We start from the raw sequence: 15,708 nt of genomic DNA, 5'->3' as shown, positions 1-15,708 counted from the left end.
CTTACACTTCTTATCAGAAATACTTTACATACAATGAGCTTGAATTTCTTCTGGCCTGATCCTTGAAATCGGTACTCCTACATAGATCAAGAGAAGTACTAGGATACACATATGGAAATCAGATTTTTTGGGTCACATCACACTATTGGAATTTTACTGTTAGATTTAAGGAGAGCACATCTTCTGGAAATAACTGAAGCTTGTAAAGATCTGTGAATGTCAGTTGATCACAGCCTGCCTAGGAACCATTAGTGCCTTGTGCTGTGAAAAAGGGAAATGTATTCTGAGGGTGAAGTAGGTAAATAACTGCCAACGGAGAGGGAGAAATACTAATACTCTGGCAAAATACTCTACAGTGACCTTATTAATAAGACTGTGTAAAATTCTGATCATCAATTTTCAGGACCAATGAGCAGGTGCTAAGAAGGCCTACTTGGCAGTTGATGGAAGTAGAAAATATTTGCAAGAAAACCTCATTAGCTGAGAAAAATAAAGGGCAACAACAAGTATTATTTTTTTCCTGAAAGTGTAACCATGGGGTTGAAACAAGTGATGTAAACAAGTGGATAAGAACTGGAAATTAGAAAACAGTTTCTGACCATAAGAGCCATGAAGTTCATCCTCTCAATAAGAGCAGTGTGGCTATCAATCAAAAAAGAAAAAAAAAAAAAAAAATCCTCTAACCTGGAGTTTGGCTACTTTATAGAAACCTTATATAGCACAGCTGCTTGTGGTAATGGAAAACCTAACCTGTGACTTAAGGATAGTTTTGATACTGTGCTTGAAAATCAGAGCACAGAGACTACTGAATATTGTTTTAATTCAAAAAGGAAAAAAAAAAAAAAAAATCCTCTAACCTGGAGTTTGGCTACTTTATAGAAACCTTATATAGCACAGCTGCTTGTGGTAATGGAAAACCTAACCTGTGACTTAAGGATAGTTTTGATACTGTGCTTGAAAATCAGAGCACAGAGACTACTGAATATTGTTTTAATTTAAAAAATAATGAAATGGTGAATAGCATTAACACCTAGAGCATTTGGGAAAAATGCAATAATAGGATGTTAAAATTGCATCTTTAAAAAATCATATTTACAAATAAAAATTCCACTCTATTAAAGTTGCATAAATAGTTCTGAGGAATGCATATTTTTAGCTTATGTATATATATAAATTGTGCAGACAGAATATTAAATTTTATAGCTGCATATTAAAGTGTTCTTTTAACTGCTTTGCTCCCTTTATGAAATGTAATAGGATTTTGCATTTACATTTGATTTTCGTGCATTTTAATCTTGGCAACAGCTTCTATTTCTCACAGCACCAGCTATGAAATGTGTGTCAATTGATGTGTAAATTTTTACTATAAACTTGTGAAGGACTTTTCTATGAAAAATGTTTAGAGAAGTGTAGATTTTTCAGGTGCTAGTTTACAATAATTGTCTGCTTAGCTTCCAATCCAGATGGCAAATCAAGCAAGCAGTAAATGCTGCACTTTCACACAAATTGAGGAAGTGCTGGAAAGTTCAGTTTACTTTTTGTCATATCAGGCCCAAATACATAGCATATATTGTGATAAATCTCTATCATTTTTCACAAAAGTAGCATGCCAGGATGCCACTGTAAAAAGGATGAGGGAATGGGGAGATGGTTGAGCATTTCCCCATGTGTTTTAGAGTGAATATGCTGCAATTCGCTTGGATTTTTTTCATCTCAACATTCCCCCAATCTGGTGGCATGAATCACACCCTCAGCCCTCAGCTAAACACATCTTCAGCTTGCCAGGCAAAAACTGTCTGTCTGGGACATTTAAACACAAATTGGTTGTATGCTTGTTCTACACTGTGACTACAAGCTTACAAGCCATGAAATTTTAGCTTATTGTGCATTGACTGAAGAGATGTTACAACTGTATTAATTACCAGTAATCTAGGCAAGGTACGTCTTTCTTTTTGGAGTAGGTATCTGCCTGTATGCTAAATTTAAGGGGCTGGAAAAGATTTTCCACATTAGAAGGATTTTTGAAGTGTTGCATACAGGGTTTATTTCTTCTCACACTGAGCATGTCTAAAATCACATATCAAAATATGGGTAAACACAGTGATAAGTAGCACTTAAAACATCTAAATTATTAGTCAATTGTAAATGAAGGTAATCTCCCATATTTGTGTGACCCGGTAGGAACATGCCAAAATCCCTAAGCAAAGACAAACTTTTAACTACTCTCTTGATAGCTGTATGTGTTTTTCACAGCTATACCACCTTTCCAGAGAGCTTGGCTGGCCGGCGGTCACCACTAAAATACATTGCTTTCTTTCACAACCCTGTGCTACCAACTGTCAAACTGGCATGTGCAAAGTTACCAATAGCTTGGAGAACTACGTAGAAGGGTAGTTAGTACCCCTGTATTCTAGTTTTTGGGACTTCCACCCCTGCAGGGATGGAATGTGTGATTTTTACCCAGTTACTTTAAAACTAGCCTTTACGCAGGACAAGTGAAAAAGCAAAAGAGGATTTCCTATATCCCAAAGCACAGTTTGAAAACGTTTATAAGAATGCGTGTAATAGGAGTAAAAGATGACTGTGCTCAATCAAAAAATCAAAAATTCAGACCGAAATGTTTCCTTTTGTTTGCTAATTTTAAGAAACAAGGCATCAGAACATAGCAGCAGAGCCATACTGGCTCAGGTCAAGAGTCCATCTAGCACAGTGTCCTGGCTCTGTTGCTCACAAAATCTTTTGGGGAAGTGTTTAAGAACAATTTAGGTGTACATGGTCCCCCAGGCTATGATTTGGGAGAAGGCACTGTTTCTGATAAGTGCTACGATCAAGACAGCACCAAGTTTACCCCTCCTAACTGATACAGCCCAACAAAGCTTGGCCTTCTACCCTCAGACACATCCCTTGTGGCTGGGGACGTGCCACACGTCCTCAGTTTCATCACATGAAACCACCGTTTTCACGGCCTGTAACATAACCCTCATGTTATTTCAGGTAATTTGAACCTGGGGGGGACCCAAAATACTCCATCTCCTGGCCATTGCAGCACCATCTGGGGAGAGCCAGGGCTGCACGCTCTGTGTTGTGAAGGTGGTCAGGTCATGCCAACTGGCTCAGGGCTGCAGGGTGCTCTCTGGCCTTCCCTTATTTTATGTATGCATGGTGTTTGCAGTAATGCCATCTCTTTGTTAGGGACAGAGGATGAGTCTCTAGCTGCCTTTAACAACCATGTATTTAAAATTGCATAAGAAATGTAGAAAGCAAAGTTGAAGCAAACACTCACAGTAATTTGAAGAGTCTTCTTTCCTGTTCACGTCATTTAGCTGCAAAAAGAATATAAAATAAGACAAACTTGAGAAGCTTCAGTATTACAGACAATACTTCTTGAAACTAGATGGCAAAACACTCACCATCATGTGTCAGAGGGGTTTTCAGGCCATTTAGATCAAAAAGTGATGTTAAAATGATACCGCTTATAGCTCTGGCTAATATAATCTGCAGTCGATTACCCACTCCAGATGCAGTAACTTTTTCAGTATGAACCTAAATTGCCTTCAGTGTATTATATTACCTTTACTTGTTACCACAGATGGTTTTTGAGATCTAACACAGAACCAGTAAAATGATAAAAAAGTTTCCATATTTTAGTAGCACACCTGAGGAGTTACTGCAGATGTTTAAAACTGTAATAAGGATCACAGATTCTGGTGTGATTCACCAGGCAAACAGCACTCTGATACTTGTGGGTGTGCAGTACAGTCTGAACACTTCAGGACATGGTGGGAATGGTACTTACAACCTGTAAGTAATGGCTTCTAGTCTTGGGGCTGAGCATAAGTTGGCTGTTTCTTGCCTTCTGTATCACTTGACCATGATGTCAGTTGTTCATACGCGTTATTGGCTGCCATGCTCACCACAAATACAAATAAGGTTCACAATTCCACATGGATATGGCATGGAAACTTCCAGGATGTTTCAGCTGTGCCTTCTGAGTGCTCCTGTGACTTTGTAGGCATTTGTTTGTAAGGTTATTAATGCCAGGACTTTTTGCATTTCATCTGATGTGAATTGGAGCTGCTGTAAAGGTGTTTACGTGGTGCTGTTACATGTGCTTGGTCTAGTTAGCTGGCTTAACCCAGTAATGTGACTCATTGTGAGGTAGCGAGAGCTTTGAAGTAAAATTTTGCATTTTATTTTAAATCTCAAAAATAACAATGTCCCAAATTTTGGAAGTTATTTTTTATTAGAATACAAAAAAAAAAAAAGTTAAAACAGTGTAACTCTCTAAGTAGAGAAAACCCATAACTCTTGTGTGGCGCATGTTAAATAGGAAGGTTTGCAAATGTGGTGAGTCCACTAAGTTCTTTGAAGGACTTAGTTTTATTCCAGTTCTACTTTTTCAGGCTAACAGCTTTCAAAGATACCCTTGGCTTAAATTCATCACGCCCTCCTATGTTATTCCTATGGAAATTTCCTTCCGCCTGTCACCCCTGAGACGTGGCCGCGTGGCTGTTTCCCACTGCAAATAACCCCTGCACTTTGCTGCGCCTCCCTGTCTCTGTTGGTGGTGCAGGTTTCCTGCTGGCTGCCTTTCCTGCTTTTTCTTTCTGAATCTACTGACACCATTTTTTAGCAAGACATTGTCTGTGGTACCCACATAGCAAACTGCAACTAAACTGAAAAGTTTTATCCTCCCTTACAGAAAGGGTTTTCTGATGTGCTTGAGGACTTGAGTTTATAAAGTTTGCAAAATTATCTAATAGAATTGCATCTCCTAAAAAATCTGGAAGTAGTGGAAATTAGAACCTTCTTAATGCACAGAACATTATGTCAGCAATCAGAAGTTCCTGCGCGTACCCCTCTGGCTTTTCGCCCTTGGCCTGGGGACAGACCACTTTCAAAGGTGAAGCAGTGAAGTCCATTTTCCCAAAGCAGTACACCAGCCTCTATGCCAAGTTTGCCATCAGTTGCGTTTTTTGACAGAATGGCGTTTCTCTGTAATTATAATTGAGACCATCAACTCCTTTTGTTCATTTACCAAGAAAAGGCAGTAAAGGTAAACCAAAGCTAGGAGAAGTTATGTCTGTCTTGTTACAGAGCTGCAATTACAAAGCTGTTGCTAATATCTTTCAGTCATTACCGTATCAGCTGGATATAAAAGGCTTTCTAATGAAGCACAAGTTGATGCTGTTTAGTTTACAGACTAATTCTCCATTAGCTAAAGCAATTTACCACTGCACTTTTTAAAGTGCAGATCCATAGCAATTCTCAAAATAAAGACCTACTTATATAAGCAGATTTCAGTAAGTGGTAAAAAGAAAGAGGTAGAATAAACAGCATTTATCCAGGAGCAAAATTAACGATGCATTCATTAAAGGTATCAGTGCAAAGAAGGGTGTAGACTGACAGTAATACTTTAGATTCTAGCAAGGAAATAAGTATTTCTATCCCCAGCTATCCCAAAGAAAAAATTCTGTGGGTAATTGCAGAAGCACAAGAATATACCCATTTGCAGAAATATATACTGGTGAAAACTATACAAAGGAAAGTAAGAATAACAAGAGAAATATGTTTTGTGTAAACAGCAAATCAAATCTCCCTTCCCTTCCTACAAATCCTGAGAAGGTGATTTATCACTCATACCTCCTTCTAGTGACCAGATTAATCTTTGCTACACAAAGCTGATGGGATCTGGTCCTACTTGCTGATGAGATCTGTCAGACTCGGTAAAATCAGATCATGTTTCCTGATCTTTGCTTACATGGGGTTCTAGGATTCAGAGTGAAAATAAATTGAAAATGGCCATAAACCAAATGAATTTAAATAAACTTGAATTTGGGGAGAAAATACAACTGAATTCAGATGTGAAGCTTTCATTTTAAATCTGTCTCATTAGACAATTATTCACAACTTAATCATGTTTAATTTTTGGGTTTTTTCCTCTTATACTGGAAGATCTGCCTAAATAAATGCAACGTGACTGTAACCAAACCATGCAATTTTCCAAGGACTTAATATGTTTTTTTTAAAAATTTGAACTGTGTTAGGTCTGTGGTCCTTTGTCCTTAACACTGATTATGTGGTTGTAACTTTCCGTCATGGAGGTTTGATTTTGATTTCTGGTATCACTAGAGCCTTTGTTTCCTAAAACTAGACAGCCTTATGTATAAATTATAACTCTTTTGGGAAGCCTCGCTACCCTGGCTGCATAAACCAAGTCAGCAGGCAGAGCGGTGGGAAGGCGAGAACACGCACCTCCTGGGCAAGCACCCCATGGCCTCGGTGCTGACTTAATGGTGGACAGTTTTTGAAGGTGAAGATGATGTTTGCGGGGGAAAAAAATAGGGGTTGTTTGGTCCACAATTGCCCATTTCTCTCTCCCTCCCACTTGGCACAACTGCTGTTATATCCAGTAGTAGTCATGAGGATCATCCCTGCACTTTGATTCTAAGCTGGTTTTGGCACATTTTTAATCTTACAGGTCTTACATCTACTTCATCCATAGGAGCCTGGTTCTTAAGTATGTGTTCCGCCCACATCACCTTCATTCGTACTGTACTGACCTTATTAAATCTCCTCATTGCCTACAGGAATAGGGTCTTATTTTCAAAATGACAGGGCCAACTAAATCTGTGCTGAACTGTTTGACAGAGAGGGTGAAGAGGGTTGGAAAGATGAAAACCCAAGAGGCAGTGGCGTCTTCTGAAATGTTAGATGCAGTTGAAAGAAATGAATGGACTCCTATACATTCCCTGATTCAACATAAATATCCTAATCCTGTCTAGGCTGTATTTAGGGTTAAATAATTTAGAGTTATACCATTAAACACTAGAGTGCATGCAATCTTCATAGTCCAAATAGTGTGTGTATTTTGGGCAGTGGGTGCTGTCATTCCTCTCAGGAACCTTTCAGGACTAATGAGCACACTCTGTATAAACAGATCTCTTTTGGTGGTTAAAAACAGCTATTTATATAACACGCAAGTGAAATTTTATACCACTATCTTAATCTCAAGTGTTTTCTTTCCTCATCTCTTCTGCTTAAGAGGATCTGATAACTTAGATCCTATTTTTACTGTAAAAACAGGCAAACCATATATTTAAGTCAAAATCCCCTGGAGGATATCATTTGGAAGGAATATTGTGCAATGATTGCTTCTCCCCTAGAATACTGTAAACTGCCTGGTGGTTTAATAGTTTCCTATTTGAAATACCGCATGTTAAAAGATGGAGATCTCAGTATTTGGAATTGTATCTGCTAAGATCATCTTCCACAAGTTGTTTTTTTTTTTTAACTTCTGTTTGCTTTGCACTAAGCTGAATGCTAGCTGCTGCTCCTCAGTGCTTTTTGTCAAAATATTCAGTAGCTTCCTGGTCAATATTTAGGTAAATCAAGTAATTCTGCTTTAGATTCTTTTGTATTTACACACTTTTTCAACTCCCCTGCTTCCTCTTTTCAGTGTTACATATTTCTCCAGATTCTAGATGTTCCTACAACTTCATAAAGTCTTACAGATAAAACATTTTTTATTTTAACAATTCAAGTTCAAGACGAATAATTTTACAGAACGTGATTAAGGTTAAGGTACAGCTTCTGAGTTTTTGGGCATTTCAGTCTTACAGTTTAAGTATGTGTTCTTTTATAATAATTTTTCAGCATGCAGCAACACAACTAAAATATTGGTTTGGCCTCTGTATTTCAGTATTAGAATTAAGCCTCGCTGCTCCCACCTATGTATAGCTAGCAATGTAAAGGAAGTAGTTAAAAGTGTACATATATGTTTTTAAAAGAATTTATCTGGTGCTACCAGAAATGAAGTCAGTCTGCTGATCACCTGAGTTTAGTTCTTGCTCTGGCCTAGAAACTTCTCACCCTGACTGGCATCAGGACTAGATCAAATCTCTTGCTCATGTGGATGCAACCCTTGTTTCCTCCTGTTTCATGACAGGTAACCTGGGGTCCCAGCTGGTGGAGTATAAAGAAGAAATGTACATAACATCTGACTGTGGGAACACGTGGCGTCAGGTAGGAAACAGGACTCATCCAAGGCACCTGGAAATAATTTTAATGTACCCGATATGATAAATTTTATAATGCGTAACTAATCTTTACATACCCACTGTTTTGAGGAAGGTGGCTATTATTACCCCATTTTGCTTGGCAACTGGGAGAGATTAAGGAGGTGATTGGCAAAGACCCAAATTGGTCAGGCTGTCATGGAGTCTGTTTAGGTTTTTCATGATTTAAGTAATGTTCCTATGTTAATGATGAAGTGTTGTTCAGCTAGATCTGACAATCCAAATATTTGAAGCTGAAAGACATGGTTTAGGTAAAAAGGAAGAACTTCTTCATAGTCTGAAAACTGGTATTTAAGCTTAAACTGTTCTCCATTGAAACTGAGAAAGCAAAAAGAGTTTGAAAAATGCAATAAACCTTTGAATGTCTTTTAGTATGATTTAATCAGTTCTGTGACTACAAACATCAAAGTATTAAAAAAACCCCCAAAACTAAACAAAACAAAAAACAAAAAAACCCCTACCAGCCTTGTAGTAGCTGTACCACCATTTGAATTCTGGATGTCTTTTGCTTCCAATGCCTAGTGTCAATTTAAACATTGCACCTTTATTATGTGTTTTTCCTAAACTGCTCTGTCTTAGCAATGTTTAGTCACAGGCATATTTTCTTTTTGAGTGTAAATAACAACAGCAATTGTGATCATAAGATATAAGTATGTTCTGGAATCTACTTATACTTTATATCCAGGAAAAAAAACTCAAACCACCAAAGTGTGTCAAAAAGTCATTTAATTTCAGTTAAAATAGTCTTCTAACATTCAGCTAAAATAAAATTAAGTTGTGTTATTATCTGAGAAGAAGTAAGTGTGAAAATGGTCTCGCTGGTGTTATTGAGCTCAGGGAGATTGAGATAAAAAGAGAAAAATACAGACAATTTCTTATATTGCTATTGTAGGGTGCCATTAATACTCCACAGAAGGACTTTTCAAAAGAAATACATTATTTTTGTCATTATAATGTCCTTTGAGGTTTAAAAGATAAAATTTTATGCCAAATTCCTTCTTGAATTCTAGCAGGTGATAAATAGGTGTTTAAATGCAAAAGTCTTCCAGGATTTACAGTGGATATGGTGTTGTCCGATACTTCACAGAGACCTCTCTAATAATTTATTGTCACCATTTGCCAAAGTTCTATGGCTTTTCTGGGGTGAAAAATAAGAAGCAAAGAGTGAAGGGGATCAAATTCCTATTTTCACTGCTTTTTATTTGTGAGACACTCAGGCAAATGATATGTAATGAAACTTGACCTTAAGATGACTATTCGTGCTGTAAAACCAGCCACAAACTGATCCCTCATTATGACAGTCAAAATGAAAAACACCATTGCTAGCTTTATTTTAATTAAAACTGCTATGAAGCCTTTGAAAGAGCTTACTCAATCTTAATATTTGCCATCAGAATGAAAATGTAGATTATTGTATGCATTTTATGGCCTCACTGTTCGTGATCAAACAGTTCTTCCAGAGGACAGCGGTACATTTCCTTTCTCTGCTGGAGTTCATGCAATGAAGGACAAGGCTTCAGTCAGACAATGCCGGAATTATTTAGACAGTAAATTGCAGGTCTTCAGAGCTGGCAAAAACAGAGCAAAGCTCATGTTTTGGCACAGCTCTTCGGGTGGGTTTAAGTCACTGAATTGGAAACTTTGCGGCTGTCATTAGTGAGTGCCTGTCACCTTTCTCACGTGCCACACATGATGTTGCAGAGCTGCCTACAGGCTGGAAGAGCAGGCTGTGCTTGAGTGGAGTGACGGAGAAATGCAGAAAAGTAAACATAAAGGACTTTGAAGAAAAGGCAGTTCAAGGAATTAATTAAAAGCTTTCCTGAAGTAATAGCAGTATTGGTTCATAGGCATATAGGACTGGGAGGAAGGACAAAGATCATGTAATACAACCATGTGCTCTAAGACAGTATCAAACGTACGAAGAACATCTCTAACAGAGGTTTGCCAGACCTGTTAGTCCTTCACTGTAGGAGATTCTGCAGTCATCTGTGTGGTGTTTCACCATTCTTCATAGATTTTTCTGAATATTAAACATAAGCTGGCCGTGCTTTTTGCTGTTATTCTTGCAATTTCACAGATTTTGCAAGGTAAGTTAGTTTCTTCTTGTCTTTGGAGGGGAGTGGTTTTCTGTCACCTTTGAATAATTTTTCAGATGTTGAAAGGTGATTATCATGTCTACCCAAAGCATAGGTTTTTTTCCACTTGGAAAAAAGCAAACTCAAATCCACAGATTTTCCTAGTGGATCCAATTTGTAAAGTGCCTTCCCTTTTTGTTGCTCATTGGTTGGACTAATATGATATCCTTTTCCTGAAGCACGGCAAAACTGGATGCAAAATTACAAATTTTATCAGCACTAAACAGAATTAAATGATTGCCCTTGACGTCTTGATGTTACTGGCACCTCATTTCAGAAGATTTCTCTCTGCGCTAGCATCACGTTGTTGACTCAGATTCAGTTTGTCATTCATAACTTGGACGAGTCCCTGAGTTCCTGAATTTGTAATACATTCTCAATTTAACAATGATCTGGTGATCCTTTTCTTCAGTAATTTCTTAACCAGCTGTATAAGCTTAAAATGATTTCAACTGAGCCCATATTTCCATAGCTTGCACGTGGTAAGGTCACACAAGAGTTCAGGAAGACTTACTATGGTAGGATATACAGCCAGTGTTCATAAGTGGAAATAAAAATGCCCGAATGAGTGTTTTGTGAAATTAAGTAAATACTGTTGATAAATGGAAAAGTAAAAGAAGGATTCTGATCATAAGTAGCCACAATACCACTCGGGCTGGCTCCAGTTGTTTGCCTGCCTTTTTGTTGCATGATGCCTGAGCTGCTTGGTTGTATCTCTTGAAACCGTGGCTCTACTGTGTGCCATTTTAAGGCAAACAGATTTGTGACTCTGTATTGTACAATATCGCACTGTGAATAGCAGTAATTTAGGAACTGATTGAGAAGTAGCTTAAACATCCATGCAGTGATCTGACCTATAGAAGGGAATCTCACCTTGACATTATCCTGAACTACATGGGCTCGCATCATCTTAAGTGAACCACGAAGATGTAGCCTAAAGTAAGCTTGTGGGACAGATGTGTCTGGAAGATTTCTGTGTCTATTATACTAGGAAAACAGTATCATAAAAGTGTTAATGAACATGATAGGAGTCAGGTAAATAAATCTTGCATCCTGGGAGAAGTGGGCTACTCCTGAACACAATTTCAGACCATACAGGTTTTAAAATGTCTTTTTCCCCCCACAGGGCCTGTTTTTTCAGTCCTCACTTTTAAAATACTAGGATACTCTGTCAAATGTAAAGAATGACCTTGTGTATACACATGAGTGTGTTTTATTTATTTAAAAAAAAAAATAATTCTGTTCACAGTTATGGTTTCCATTGCTATTTCAACAGCATCTGTTACAACACTGTGCTTGAAATAGGGCAAACAGAGTAAGAGAAAGGTCTGGCTTTCAAAATAAATGCCTTAAATAAAAGGAAATAATCAGCAAAAAAAGAACCTTTCATATTTGATCTGCTACCAAAGTAGTGTAGCAAGAAAATACTCAATTAAGCCAACAAGGTTACACAAAAGTCTGTTGTAGGTCTAGGAATGGAATTTAGATCTCTGGAGCTTTAGTCCAGTGCTTTGTTTGTTGGAATATTATTTCTTTTTGTCAAATCCTTTTGTATCAAAGCAATTTGGAAAACCTCTGTTTAAGCAAGATTACTTGTTTTCCTGCAGACCTCTTACGAGATGAATGGTAACACCTTTAAGTGCGGCGGTAAAGGCTGCAGTCCCAGCCTCTCGCCCCTGGGGAGGTCCAACTGGCTTATTCTGTGTGGGAAAACTTCCAGATTTGAATTTAGAAATGGATGTCACTTGGCAATGTTAAGTTAACGGTTGGACCTGATGATCTTAAAGGTCTTTTCCAACCTAAATGATTCTATGATTCTAAATTTATTACCTGATGTTAGTTAGTGGAGAAGATATATCAGAATTTGTGGCTGACTGTGAACATATGTATCGCTTGTTCCTGGGTTTGAACTTCAGCTCTGACACTGGGACCACCTTTGCCTAAATCCTTTGCAAAATGTTTGTCTTGGGTTTGTTTCTAGAAAGTAGACATAAATATTTACTTTTGTGCTGAACTCCACAGGCATGAAATTGTTAATTCTTTTCAACGTACTGAAGATGAAGAGTTGCTTTCATCAGGAATGTCATACATTTTGGTTATTAAATGTTTGAAATGTGTGCAAGAAGAGCATGATATGGAGATGGGATTAATATGCCTGTAATGTGCTTTATAGTGTGCCAAGTGGATGTAGGGTAAAGCTGGGGTACTGAAATGGTGCATGAGCAAGTGCCATGTTGCTTTTCTGGGAAAACCTAATTTGGATAAAGTGCTGCAGATACCAGCTTCCTTTATCTTTGGTGTGATAGTGATGCTTTTGGAGACTTCATGTCCCAGCATATACTGTTTCATTTTGATTTGAGCAAAAGTTCAAATGAAGTTTAGAGGAGGATCAAAACTCTACTTGCTTATCTGACTCCAGCTGATCTCATCCTTTTGAAGTGCATCTAAAATTAATGTCTATCCTTTACTGAATTTTCTTCTAAAATATGCAGCTGTGTGGAACAAGCAGATAGGGCTGTAAATGCCTCATATCAGGGTTTTGCCTGTAAATTGGCAACACTGAAAAGCTGATCAGACACTTGAAGCCCTAGGATTCCCATAAAATATGCTCTTACTAGATGAGAGGAAGACTGAATTGTGAACCTAAATTAAATGCTTGCTATTTTTGAAGTAATTGTGAATGTGCTGTAAGATACTTCTTTCCCCTCTCTGGTTCAGTCTTGCTGATAAATCCTCTAAATGTAGCATTTAGTATTGTGAAAAAAAGAAGCATTTAGCATTGTCAGGTTTTTTTTTCATTCACAAGGCAATGCAAAGCTAACCTTTATGGTTTTCACCTTTGCTTTGTCAAAGCCTGTAGGAGGCTGCATGTTCATCTCTTAACTGCTAAGTGTGTGTAGTAACTCTCACTTTATCACTTGCTCTTATGTTAAATGAACTTTCACAGGTTAATAACATGAGTAAACCCTGTCTTAAAACAGATTTCAAAGGTAAAAAAGGGAAGATATTTATCTGTTCATTTATTTTAGTACTGCTGATGACCTCTAGAAAATGAATGATAAAAAATTAGGAAATTTTGAATCCTTTATACCATTAAATCAATATTACATGTATGTGGGTTCAGAACTCAGAGCAGCCTCTGTGTGAGATCACATAAAGTTTGAATTTAAATAAATCATGGATACTGGAAATGCAAAAAACATGCTTGCACCAATTATTTCAAGTTATGTAGAGTCTGGAGAACAGGTGAGAAGGTCACGGACAGCAATATTTTTTCCTGTTTTTCTTAGAATTAGACTACAAAGCATTTTATTCTGCAAGATACACAGAATATGGCAAATACCAAAGTAAGGTGATAGGTCACTTGGTGATATATAATAGGAAGGAATGCAGAATGCATACTGTGAGAAATACAGGCTTGGGCTAAAATCATTTTAGACAGTTTAATCTGACTGTGATTTGAACCTGAACATTTTCTGATTCACCTGCTTAACTTGCTTTTCTTTTACAGCTGGGAGTAATATAAGAGTTAAACTGACTTTTATGAACTTTCCAATTTGAAGTGTGGACACTATAAAACATATAAGTCTTTTAATCCTGGTTTGCTCGTACATTTTATTTCTGCTGGTTTGTCCATTTGCTTAGCTGGCCTTTTTTTGTCTGACTTGTAGGTCTTTGAAGAAGAGCATCACATCTTGTACCTGGACCATGGTGGAGTTATTGTGGCCATCAAAGACACCTCTATTCCTCTGAAAATACTCAAGTAATCCTACAGTCAATTAGAGTAGAGCTATTGTGTATTTGAGACCTCAGGCAAAGTTCAGAGTTTAAGATGAGCATTTTGACGCGATCATGTATGAAATGCAGGTGGAGTCAGATTAATGTAATATTCATTAAGTCAACAAAATGCAGGTGGATGTTTTAAAGATTACTTCATGGTGCTGAGGATACCGTGGCATAATGCATAATCATCATAAAACTTTCTTGCATCAGCGTACATATTTTTCCTTAAAAGGCTATCCTGGAACTCTACAGTACAAGCCATGTTCAGCATGATCGTTACCTGCTACTGGTTTGCACCAGCATTCTCCGACATTGATGCTCAACCTATGATGCGTATATAAAGCCTAGGTATTCAGTCAGGATAGTTCGTTCATACTCCAGAAGACCTGGAGGAAATGTACAGAAGAAAAGAGTCTTTGATTCATAAAACTTGGGTGCAGAGAGTATTTGAAATGTTTTGCTGATTCATCAGCATCTTTGGAAAATTTTTAAGTGGATGGCAGAAGCTGTGAAGGGCCATCATCTTGGTGCCTGCAGTCACCGCACCTCCTATGTGTTTTAGCGATTGGGCTATTTTGCCTCTCATATTTCACTGACCTCTGCTTAACAGGTCTCTAGCTCAGAGACTGCTAGAAACAATGAAGTATAAATTAACTTGCTCTTGAACCTGCAAGGTAGCATGATAGTTTGTTGCCAGACCTCAGTTTTTATTTGCCTGAGAATGTCCACTGTTGTGGCAAATTTATTATATACCTTCTAATAAAGATGTGAGTCCCTGGATACGTTGTTGAGAAAAAGATCACATTAGTATGATATACTGTCCAGGCATAATGTATTTTGGTGATCATAAATCCTGGGGTTTGGTAGGGAGGGGAGTTTGTTTTTGGTTTTGTTTTTTTTTTTGAATGAATGAATTGTGGTTTGTATAGTAATAGTTGTAAATTAAAAACATTTCTGCTTTTTTACAGGTTCAGCATAGACGAAGGCCAGACTTGGAGTACACATAATTTTACCAGCACTTCAGTCTTTGTAGATGGATTACTTAGTGAACCTGGAGATGAGACACTAGTTATGACGTAAGTTTCTGGTTTCATATCTCTCTCTCTCTTTTTTTTTTTTTTTTTTTTTTCCCCCCCCAGGGCTCTGCCAAGTGCTTATGCACTTGAGCATATTTTTAATTGTGGGTGTTTGAGATAGTCCTTGAGTCAGTGGCTTTTGCTTCTTGCAGTCACACAGACTCTTACACTCATGTCCAAACAGCCCTAGTATGCAACCTGTCTTGGAAATTATCCGAGTGCAGTATTTCAGATTGTAAAGATGAAGTGTTATGTTCATATGAAATTTCACAAAGTTACCACCAGGGAGAGTGGAATAGTAGGATGGCAAATATAAATCTGACGAATGTAGGTAAAAAAAATAACTATTTCCTCCATTTTTTCTGTTTTCAACTTAGGCAGACTTCAAAAATGCTAAATGTCTATCCCTTCTTCTTCTGAAAATTGTCTGCACGGTGTAAACAACTGTGTTGCTGTCCTTGTTAACTACCATTGCAGTACTTTGTGTAATCAAACACTGTGCTAGCGAATATACGTTTTAATTCTATGTGGTGACTGAGGCAGATGCTGTGAGTAGAGTCAAAAATAACCAAATTCTGCAGCTCAGACCCTGTTTATCTTTTTCAAAAGGGCAGGGACATCTGAGTCTGAGCTGCA

General features: G+C 37.7%; 1 protein-coding gene across 1 annotated transcript in view; it reads left to right on the top strand.

Moving 5' to 3' along the window:
- Positions 1–15,708, top strand: part of SORCS2 (sortilin related VPS10 domain containing receptor 2) — a 387,507-nt gene that overhangs the window by 322,922 nt on the left and 48,877 nt on the right. Inside the window, exons 12-14 of the mRNA XM_009643235.1 lie at positions 7,949–8,025; positions 13,885–13,976; positions 14,965–15,072. Of these exons, the coding sequence (XP_009641530.1) occupies positions 7,949–8,025; positions 13,885–13,976; positions 14,965–15,072 (277 nt within the window). The remainder of the gene's footprint in view (positions 1–7,948; positions 8,026–13,884; positions 13,977–14,964; positions 15,073–15,708) is intronic.

The sequence above is a fragment of the Egretta garzetta genome, unplaced genomic scaffold (assembly GCF_000687185.1).
Source record: "Egretta garzetta isolate BGI_Z169 unplaced genomic scaffold, ASM68718v1 scaffold107, whole genome shotgun sequence".
In the NCBI taxonomy this organism is placed as follows: Eukaryota; Metazoa; Chordata; class Aves; order Pelecaniformes; family Ardeidae; genus Egretta; species Egretta garzetta.
The sequence above is the reverse complement of the archived record's forward strand: the minus strand, read 5'-3'. Positions and strand labels throughout refer to the sequence as shown.